Source organism: Prionailurus bengalensis, chromosome B4 (assembly GCF_016509475.1).
Source record: "Prionailurus bengalensis isolate Pbe53 chromosome B4, Fcat_Pben_1.1_paternal_pri, whole genome shotgun sequence".
Classification (NCBI taxonomy): domain Eukaryota; kingdom Metazoa; phylum Chordata; class Mammalia; order Carnivora; family Felidae; genus Prionailurus; species Prionailurus bengalensis.
This window is the reverse complement of record NC_057358.1, coordinates 37027160-37037715: the sequence shown is the minus strand read 5'-3', so window position 1 is coordinate 37037715 and position 10556 is coordinate 37027160. Positions and strand designations below refer to the sequence as shown.

Here is a 10556-nt window from a genome sequence, read left to right as displayed (position 1 = left end):
ACACTCGGCCACTCTGCGCCCCCATCTTCGGTGACAGAAGGCGCCCGGTGGGGGTGACTACTCTTTCCTCTCCCTAACCCCCTTCACCCAGTCCTCTCGGTCTCCTCTACTCTCGGCCCAGAGAAGCAGCGGAGCTCGGGCCCCGCGGTGAGCGGCCCTCCCCTCCCCACCGTTCCCTCCCTCCGTCAGCCCCCGGCACCGGCCCGGGAGGAGACGAGGGTTTGCCAGGCCCGGGGCGGGCGGGGAGGCCTCGGGGAAGGGGGGGCCCGCTCCTCAGGCACCGAGGCTTCGAGGCGTCGGCCCTTCCCGTCCGGTCGATGGGCGCCCTGTGAGACTGGTCCCCCTAGCTGGGGGCGCGTGTGGGAGGAGGCGACCGATTGACTGACCGGGAGCCCCCGGCCGGCCCTCCCTCTCCTTCCTCGGCCCCTCCCACTCTCTTCGGCTGTGGGGCTGCCACCGCTCGGGAGTCCGCGCCCGTCGGTTCCTCGCGTTGCCGCCGCCCCCGGGGCCTAGCCCGCCCAGCTCGGGAAGCGGCGGCGGCGGCGGCGGGGAGCTGGAGCCGCCGCCGCATCCGCCGCATCCGCTTCGACTTGGTGCCGGCCCCTTGCCCTGCCCCTCATGACTGCGGCGCCTCCGCTGCTCCAGCCTTCCCGGCCGTCTCTCGCCGCAGGATGGATGCGGACCGTGAGGCGCTAACCCCCGTGGCTCAGCTCCTCGATCGCCCTCCGACGAGCCCGCCTCGTGAGCCGTATCAGCCGCCGCAACTGGGCCCAGGGGCCCGCGTCTCCTTCGGGGCGGCTCGTCAGTGCTGAGTGAGGAGGCGGCCGTCCAGGTGGATCCGAACCCGCCGGCGGCGGGAGCCGTCGCAGCGGGACCCGCACACCGCCGCCGCTCCTCGGGCTCGGCCCCTCGCCTTCTCTTCCTTGACGAGTTCGAGCCCGCTCGCCTCGCTCCAGCGGACCGACCATGTCTGGCGGCGCCTCAGAGAAGCAGAGCAGCACTCCGAGCTCCTTGTTCCTTTCGCCGCCGGCGCCTTCCCCCAAGAATGGCTCCAGCTCCGATTCCTCGGTGGGGGAGAAACTGGGCAGCGCGGGGCCCGACGCCGGAACTGGCCGGACGGAGGAGTACCGGCGTCGCCGCCACACTATGGACAAGGACAGCCGTGGCGCGGCCGCCACCACTACCACCACTGAGCACCGCTTCTTCCGCCGCAGCGTCATCTGCGACTCCAACGCCACTGCGCTGGAACTGCCCGGCCTTCCCCTTTCTCTCCCCCAGCCCGCCGTCTCCACGGCGGCTCCGCAGAGCACCCCGCCGGAGCCCCACCGCGAGGAGACCTTGACCGCCACCGCCGCTGCCCAGGTAGCCCAGCTGCCTCCCGCCGCTGCCGCCCCCGGGGAGCCAGCCGGCGCGGGCGCTGTAGCCGCGACCGCCCCCAGCAGTACCGGCAGAGACCGCCAAGTTTCCCAGCCCAACCATGTGGGGAGCAAAGAGGAGCCTCCGTCGGCCAGAAGTGGCAGCGGCGGCGGCGGCAGCGCCAAGGAACCACAGGAGGAACGGAGCCAGCAACAGGATGACATCGAAGAGCTGGAGACCAAGGCCGTGGGAATGTCCAACGATGGCCGCTTTCTCAAATTCGACATCGAGATTGGCCGAGGCTCCTTTAAGACCGTCTACAAAGGTCTCGACACTGAAACTACTGTGGAGGTCGCCTGGTGTGAACTGCAGGTATAGCCCCACTTCTTTATCTTTCGGTGGTTTGGATCTAAATTTAGCTTGGTTAAGCCAGTTTATCGAATTCATCCTTTACAAGTCATTATCTAACTGTTCGCTCGGGGGCTGGGGGCGGGGCGGGGCGGGGCGAGGAGTACCAACTTTGCAAGAGATAGAAACTAGAATTTGTGCATGTACGTAGGGTACCCGATGTAGGGTAAGAATTATTGGTAGCCAAAGAGATTTGATACTGGAGAGGGAGTGATGAAAATCATCTGAGTACAAATGCATTACCTACTTGTTATTGTTTTAGTGTCTGGCAGGAAACTCGGAATTAGTGGGAAAGTTTCTGAATTAGGAAAGTACAGAGTCTTCTTGCCTTGTGCATTTCCATCTCATCAGAGGCTCTGCACTGTTGAGCTCCTGGTGTGTTACACGCTCGTTTCCATCCCTGACATCAGGCTGTACTTTTAAAATAAGAACGACCTTGTTCACGAATGACCTTACTTTGGGAATGACCTTACTTTGGATATATCCTAGTTGGTGATTGCACAGGCATTTAATATAAACTATATAAAAAAGATTTTCTTCTCTGAATAAATGCCTCGGGACTAAAAGGGTACAGTAAGTGTTTGATATTGTTCCACCTAATGATGCTTAAGCCTTTTGGTAACTGGCAGTTATCTGACAGTGTTAATTAAAACTAGTATGTCTTCAGTCCGTTCTCTATACAGTGAACAGTACAAGAACCAATGTACAATTATAGAAGTGCTTTTAGAGTTGTAATGTCACTATTGTTATTTTAAACTTGTTATGAAAGGTTTTTAAGCCAAACATTTACAAGAGTCTAAAGGACTCACGGTGCTTTGCTTTTAACCTCTCAGAGAGGTTTTCATGGGGTAAATCATGGTGTGTCATTCTGGTTGACAGATATATTCTAGGTTTAAATAGCTAGGTTTGGGTTACTTGTTGCTTGACCTACAGCAACTTGCTTGAATGTTCTCCTCGTCCAGAAGTGAACATAGGTTATTGGAAGAAGCAGAGTTCCACTGAATGAAAAAGTTAGATACATTATACATGAAAATGCCTGTTACCCATATTCTTCTTGTCAAAAAAATGGACCAAAATAGGATTTGAAAATAACAATAATCTAGAAGTTTATTTTATCCATTAACTAATATGTTAATACTTAACCCTTTGAATGTCACTTTCCAAATGACCAAGGCCATATCAAATGTGAAGGGAAGTTAACATGTGGAAGGAGGTGAACTTAAAAACTGACAACTTCTTTAGGAACATAATAATTTCTTAAGTTTTACATAAATGGTGTAGAACTTCTAAGGCATTGTGAAATAAAAGGAACTCAGTTTTATGGTGATTTGTATTGGAAAGGGTGCAGCTTTAAAAAAAAATCTTGTCAAACTATGACTTTATTCCTGTTGATCATCCTCAGAAACTTAAGTCTGATTCCTTTTGGTTTACAGGCAAAAATTCCATTTATTCTCTACATACAGACACTTTTCTCTTGTACAACGGGTGCCTATTACTGTTGATCCTGGATTTTATTCTTCTGTTATGGTTTTATATTTGAATAGGTGCCTTTTGGATACATATTTTTTTTTAATTAGTTACCTTACTTTCTTAAGACTGGACCCAAGTAAACGTTGATCACTTTATGGACTAATTTTGTTAGTTTCAATTATTTAACCTTCAAGACTTCTCAGAATGTAATTGTGTTTTCCTTAATCAATGGTAATCTTTTGATAGTTTACCTTGGAACTAATGATACAGTGGAAAAAAACTCAATTTGCCTAATGTCATAATAATTTTGTCCTCTCAGTTTTTCTTTGAACTCATGGCTTTTTGGATTTTTGTTCTCTGTCTAGACATGGGCATGGTCAAATTAAAGAATATCTGATATCCTTATATATAATATCACCATCTTATTTTTAAATCAGTTAAGGATTTGGCTGCAGAACCAAATCCTAGTTCACTGAGTGGTACCCTGGTTTAGAAACCTCCTTATGTTATTTGACTCTGTTTATGCAATTTTTCATTTTGTTTTTTAAAATATGATTTTCCTAGCCCCAGATGTTTTATACAGTATTTTTGGTTTTTTGATCAGTACATTTACCTAATAATTTATTCATTAGGTTAGTTTTGAGTTTTTGTTTTTGGATACAAATTAAAGGATTACTAAAGCATTGGGAAGAAAGGAAAGCCTTTTTAACTAAATGTATACTTCTAACGTACATATTTTTCTGGAGGAAGACAGGAGAAATTCTGTATTCAGTTGTTAAATAGTGTATTAAAATTGGAAGAAATCTTAGGTTATTCTGCCCAGCTACTTATTTGATAAGTAGCCTGAAATCATGGAGCAGGTAGATGACTTGCATAGATTGGTAAAGAATAAAATTTAAACTGGTTAGGATCTAATGATTTGGGAAATGTTAAAGCTTTTGTAGTTTAGTAGGTTGCTAATTAGTACATCTCAAATGAAGCAGTTGTATTTTGGTGTGGAAGTCGCTGTCAGATTTCTGGGGAAGTCTGACCCAATACCCTATGGTTTAGAGTATTGATTTTATCAATTTAAATGTACAAATAGGCTTTTTAGGATAGAGAATGGGTGAATGTGGTATATAAATCAAACTTGTTTCCATCAAGCTAATTTTAAGAGTCACAGTATGCAAGTATCAATTCCTAATAAATAATACTAGGTAATACTTTGATACCACAGGATCTTAGCTGATAACTGATCTTTTAAGCTGCAGATTTCTTTACTTGATTTTATTAGGCAAATAACATGCCTTAATTTTAGTACTCTGTTGCCTTGGTCAGAAAATGTTATTGCCCAACTTTGCAGAGTTTATTGCTTTTCTGTAGAAACATCTTGGTTTTTTTAAGAAATGTAGCATAACTTTTTAAAGAAAATGTATTTATACATAGATTTGTGAATGATTTTGATTACTTTAAGTACTTTTCTCCACAAATTGCTTCTAAATAGTTTGCTTGGTAACTTGATATATTCACTTTATATTTTGATGAGATTGTTTACAGATCTACTTGGAAGGGGAGGTCAAATCATAAATTTTGGTTAAGCTCCAGTGTACTTAGTGCTGGCTTTACTCTGGCTTTTTTTTTTTTTTTTTTGGTAAATTAAGGCTTATGTCTCATCATGAGTATGTGATGAGTTTTTTTTGGACTTAATTTTCTTTTTTTTTTTAAGCTGAAGTATAGTTGATACAGGTGTTATTAATGTTTTATGAAAAGTTTAGCAGTGCTGCAGAAATGTGATGTGGTTTGTGATTAAGAAACCATAACTTATTTCTTTGCTTTAGTTCTTTTTTTTAATTTTTTTTTCAACGTTTATTTATTTTTGGGACAGAGAGAGACAGCATGAACAGGGGAGGGGCAGAGAGAGAGGGAGACACAGAATCGGAAACAGGCTCCAGGCTCTGAGCCATCAGCCCAGAGCCTGACGCGGGGCTCGAACTCACGGACCGCAAGATCGTGACCTGGCTGAAGTCGGACGCTTAACCGACTGCGCCACCCAGGCGCCCCTGCTTTAGTTCTTAAAATAACCCATTGAACTGAATCTTCCACTTGAATATTGATTTTCTTTTTTGCCCTTTTTTACATTTGTGCCAAATTCCGTGTTTTCAGGATGAGAATCTGCAGTAATTTTCAGTCCCAGGAACAAGATTTCAGGGAATAGTCTTTGGAGTTTTGTTTGTTTTAAAGCCTCAGAGTAACTGATGAGTATAAACAAAATTGAGATAACACAAATGTAGCTGTTATGCAAATTAAAGAATGATTGGTAACTTGTTTGAAGTAATCCTTTTCCCTTCCAATAATACAGAATAGAATTAAAGAAGATAATTTTGTTAGGTAAGATACGCTTTAAAATGTATGTAAATTTATTGCTGTAGGAAGTAACCTTTGTGGTACAGGTGTTGAGAATTATATTTAGGTTGACTTTTCAGTGATATTTCTTACTTAGTCTTTGGGGTTTGAATGTTTTCCTTTTCTATTATTTACCTTTTTTCTCATCTTAAGTATCACAGTTGTTCCTAGTGGAAGATTGTTTTTGTCAAAAACAAATGGGGACTGGGGCGCCTGGATGGCTCAGTCAGTTAAGCAGCTGACTTTGGCTCAGGTCATGATCTCACAGCTTGTGAGTTCGAGCCCCCACATCGGGCTCTGTGCTGCCAGCTCGGAGCCTGGAGCCTGCTTCGAATTCTGTGTCTCCCTCTCTCTCTCTCTCTCTCTCTGCCCTTCCCCTGCTCACACTCTCTCAAAAAATAAACATTAAGTCTGTCTCTCTCAAAAAATAAACATTAAAAAAACAAACAAACAGATGGGGACTCTATTATTATCTGGTGGTTGAATTCATTTCTTGACATTCAGGTTTTAGTGCATGATCCTGGTCATTTGAAAGTCATTCTACTTAATCTCTATGGAAACATTCAACTAAAACTGGGCTCTCATTTTCAGAAATCATTCTAAAGCTGTTATTTGGATTTTCTAATATAGATTTAAGATTTTTTAAATGAAGCTGTGAAAGTAGCAAGAGTAGTTATGCTCAAATTATAATTTCTGAAAATGTTAGTATAACATGAAAAAATTCATTAATAGTTATTAGGTTTTGCTGTATCAGTTCTTTATTTTTAGCATCTTACATTTTATTTGAGTTTTTTTTTTTTTAAGTTTATTTATTTTGAGAGAGAGAGTGTGTGTGAGCAGGGGAGGGGCAGAGAAAGGGAACTCCAAGCATGCTTCCGCACTGCCTGCTCAGAGCCCGATGCAGGGCTCAATCTCACGAACTGAGATCCATCATGACCTGAGCCGAAATCACAAGTCAGACACTTAACCGACAGAGCCACCCAGGTGCCCCTATTTGAGGATTTTTTTGGTTTTCTTTTCTTTTTTTTCCTTTTTTTAACAGGACCACTGTAGTGTGCAGAAATATGTGAGACTTAGCATGCACCGCCTGAATTTAGATTTGAAGAGGGCATTATTTTTCTGCAGTATAATATAGTAAATAAGAACTTAACTGCCTGAAAAAAAAAAAAGAACTGCTTGAATTCAAATCCTGACTCAGCTAATGATTGTGTCACCTTGGGCAACTTTGGGCCAATTTCCTATCGATAAAATGGAGTGTAATAAGAGTACCTACTTTATAGAGTTGTTGTGACAATTAAATGAATTAATATAAATGTAAAACATTTGCGGGAGGACCTGGCACATAAGTATTAACTGTGATGATACAGCATCTCTTTACGCTTTTTGAGGATATCCGTGAACATTTTGTTTGATTTGAAAAATCATGTAGCAAAACTCTTTACTGTTGGCTGCTCTTACAGGGGGAACTTTGGGGTTGAATATGTTGTTATCAGTGCTTTGAAATTCTTTAGCTTTACCTGTCTTCTGCCTTACTTTGTAATTTCATGACCTGTCACTTTCTCAAATGCCAGCCTTTCTGAATTACTGCCCTCCAGAATTTGCGAAGATCTTTTTCCTTTTGGGATCATTCTTACAGTATTCTTCAGATTGATTAAAAGTTGTTTATATTCTTTGTTTACTTCACTAGTCTTTGAGCTCTTTGAAGGTATAAGTTCATTCTCAATATACTTTAATAAATACTATATTCTTTTCTAAGTTAAAAATAGTTGTAGATCTCAGGGATGTTTTCTCCATACTTTCCTCTCTTTGGTCCACAGCTGATTCTCTAATCTTGTATTTGGAGAGTTTACTGTAGTATAATACAATACCATATAATGGAAAAGACTTCGAAGGCAGAACATTTGGGTTCTATGTTATTCAGTTATCTGACCTGAGTAAGGAACTTAATCTGTAATGCTGACTTATTAGTAACATGACTTAACTGGATTGTTGAAGATAACTGGAAAACTATGTGAAGGTGCTTGAAAACTGTAAAGTGTTATAGACAATAAAAGGATGATGGTGCTTTAAAAAATCCAATTTGAAAGGTCATAAGTTATTGCTTATTACAAATTGGTTGAATATTTTAAACTTCTTAGTTAAAGTTGGGTTTTAAGAACTTTTTGGCTTGTTACTTTAGGAATTGTATTAAATCTTAAGACAGGGGAACAGCTTTTCAGACTGAAGAGAAATTGCCAGAAGCTCTTCTTTTTTTTTTTTTAATTTTTTTTTTTAACGTTTATTTATTTTTGGGACAGAGAGAGACAGAGCATGAACGGGGGAGGGGCAGAGAGAGAGGGAGACACAGAATCAGAAGCAGGCTCCAGGCTCTGAGCCATCAGCCCAGAGCCCGACGCGGGGCTCGAACTCACGGACCGCGAGATTGTGACCTGAGCTGAAGTCGGATGCCCAACCGACTGAGCCACCCCGGTGCCCCCAGAAGCTCTTCTTTAAAAAAAAATTTTTTTTTAATGTTTATTCGTTTTTGAGAGACAGACACGGCATGAGTGTGGGAGAGGCTGAGAGAGGGAGACACAGAATCCCAAGCAGACCTTCAGGCTCTGAGCTGCCAGCACAGAGCCTGATGTGGGGCTCGAACCTACAGACCGTGAGATCATGACCTGAGCTGAAGTCAGCTACTTAACTGACTGAGCCACCCAGGTGCCCCAAGAATTTACTTGTTGATATTGCGACTTGAATCTTAGCATTTCAAGATAGACATATTAAGTGTGCTATACTAAATGAATGTGTTTAATGATTTTCGGAAAAGAATCCTCAGTTAAGCTGTTTGTCATCACAAGCAAATAATACAGTTTCTCTCTGAATTTAAGCTTTCTTAAGAAATCTGCGGTCCCTGAGTTCGAGCCCCATGTTGGGCTTTGTGCTGACAGCCTCAGAGCCTGTAGCCTGCTTCGGATTCTGTTGTCTCCGTCTCTCTCTGCTCCTCCCCCACTTGCACTCTGTCTCTGTCTCTCTCTCAAAAATAAACATTAAAAAAATAATAATTTAAGAAAGAGTGTTTAGAAATCTACTTGATATAATCATCATATTCAGGTTAGTTAAGAGCCACACTAATTATTTCTATAGAAATAATTGCCTTTTATGTAGCCAAAGTTCAGCTTCTCAGAGACAGATGTCTTTTTTTGTCAGTATGTGCATGGTGGATGGTCTTATGTTAATCAAACACAAACTAATATATAAACCAAACAGTGAGAGGTAAAACTAATTATTAAATCAAATCATTATTAACATGTACATTTTCTCTTAATAGAAGTAAAAGTTTCTTTGGAATAATGACAAGATCATCTTAATAGCTAATAGTTTTGAGCTAAATAACCTGGTATATCTTTGTGGATACTCTCCTTACTTGGACTGGTAGGTCATTGTGGATTAAGGTCACTTTGAGAAATGCAATAGATCATCTCTTTAACATGCTGAAGAATTTCTAGATATCATTATTATATTTATATTTACATGCTCTTTGAATGCTTCACACACCCCTCCCACACAAATACTCAGGTATAGGCAGTGGATAGTAACTAAAGAATTTTAAGCAAAGAAGTTAGGTAGATTTGCCTAGTGGTAATTGTGGAGAGTGGACTTAAGGAGTACAAAGGATATGTAGAGTTTAGTTAGGGGTATGAGCATGAGATTTCTATGGCCTGAATGAGGGCGGAAGTAGAGGAGTATAATCTTTAAATATTTAGGAGATAAAATATGTAGGATTTAGTGATGAATTGGCAATTTGGAGGAAAAATGAAGGAAATAAAAGGGTAGGGATAGATGATTGTGCTGTCAGGTGAGGGAGGGAATAAGAAAGAATTACGGGTTTTGTTCTTGGGGGGAGGGGAAAGCCTGTGGAGATATATATTCAATTTGACATGTTAAGTCTGAGGTACTTGTGAAACCTCCGTGAAGAAGTTCAGTAGGCATTTGGATATATTATTGAAGCTCAAAGCATAGGTCCAGGATATAACTGTAGATTCCCAAATGTCTGTGTTAGTCATAGCTGAAATAATGCAAGTAAATGAATTCATCTAAGGAGGGGATATATATAGAGAGAGAGAGAGAGAGAGAGAGAAAGAGAGAGAGAGAGAGAGGGAGGAAGAGGACGAGACAGAGGAGAATAATTTTCCCAGGGCAAAATGGGTGGGCAAAGGAAAGAAAGAACCCAGGGGTTAGACTAAATAGAAGAATGGCAATATCAAGGGAATAACATTTTTTTTTTTTAAACGTTTATTTATTTTTGAGACAGAGAGAGACAGAGCGTGAACAGGGGAGGGGCAGAGAGAGAGGGAGACACAGAATCTGAAACAGGCTCCAGGCTCTGAGCTGTCAGCACAGAGCCTGACATGGGGCTCGAACTCACAGACCGCGAGATCATGACCTGAGCCGAAGTCGGACGCTCAACCGACCGAGCCACCCAGGCGCCCCTCAAGGGAATAACATTTAAAAAAAAGTTTTTTAATGTTTATTTATTTTTGAGAGAGAGACAGAGCATGAGTGAGGGAGGGGCAGAGAGAGAGGGAGACAACAGAATCTGATGGCAGGCTCCAGGCCCTGAGCTGTCAGCCCAGAGCCTGACGTGGGGCTGGAACTCACGAACCACGAGATCATGACCTGGGCTGGGTTGAAGTCGGACACTTAACCAACAGCCGCCCATGTACCCCTATCAAGGTAATAACATTTTAAGAAAGGAATATAGCAGAGAAGTTCAGTTTGCATAGTAGTAATTTTGGAGAATATATTTTAGAAGGACTAAAAAAGAATTGTAGAGATTAGTTAGGCTTTTGAAATCGTTTATTGCATTTGACTGTTAAGTCATTTTTTTTTTATTTTTTTTTTTAAAATTTTTTTTCAACATTTATTTATTTTGGGGACAGAGAGAGACAGAGCATGAA

General features: G+C 42.2%; 1 protein-coding gene across 1 annotated transcript in view; it reads left to right on the top strand.

Moving 5' to 3' along the window:
- Positions 1-333: 333 nt before the first annotated feature.
- Positions 334-10556, top strand: part of WNK1 (WNK lysine deficient protein kinase 1) — a 160776-nt gene continuing 150553 nt past the window's right edge. The window contains 1 exon segment of the mRNA XM_043565053.1: positions 334-1728. Within this exon segment, the coding sequence (XP_043420988.1) occupies positions 967-1728 (762 nt within the window). The 5' untranslated portion in view covers positions 334-966.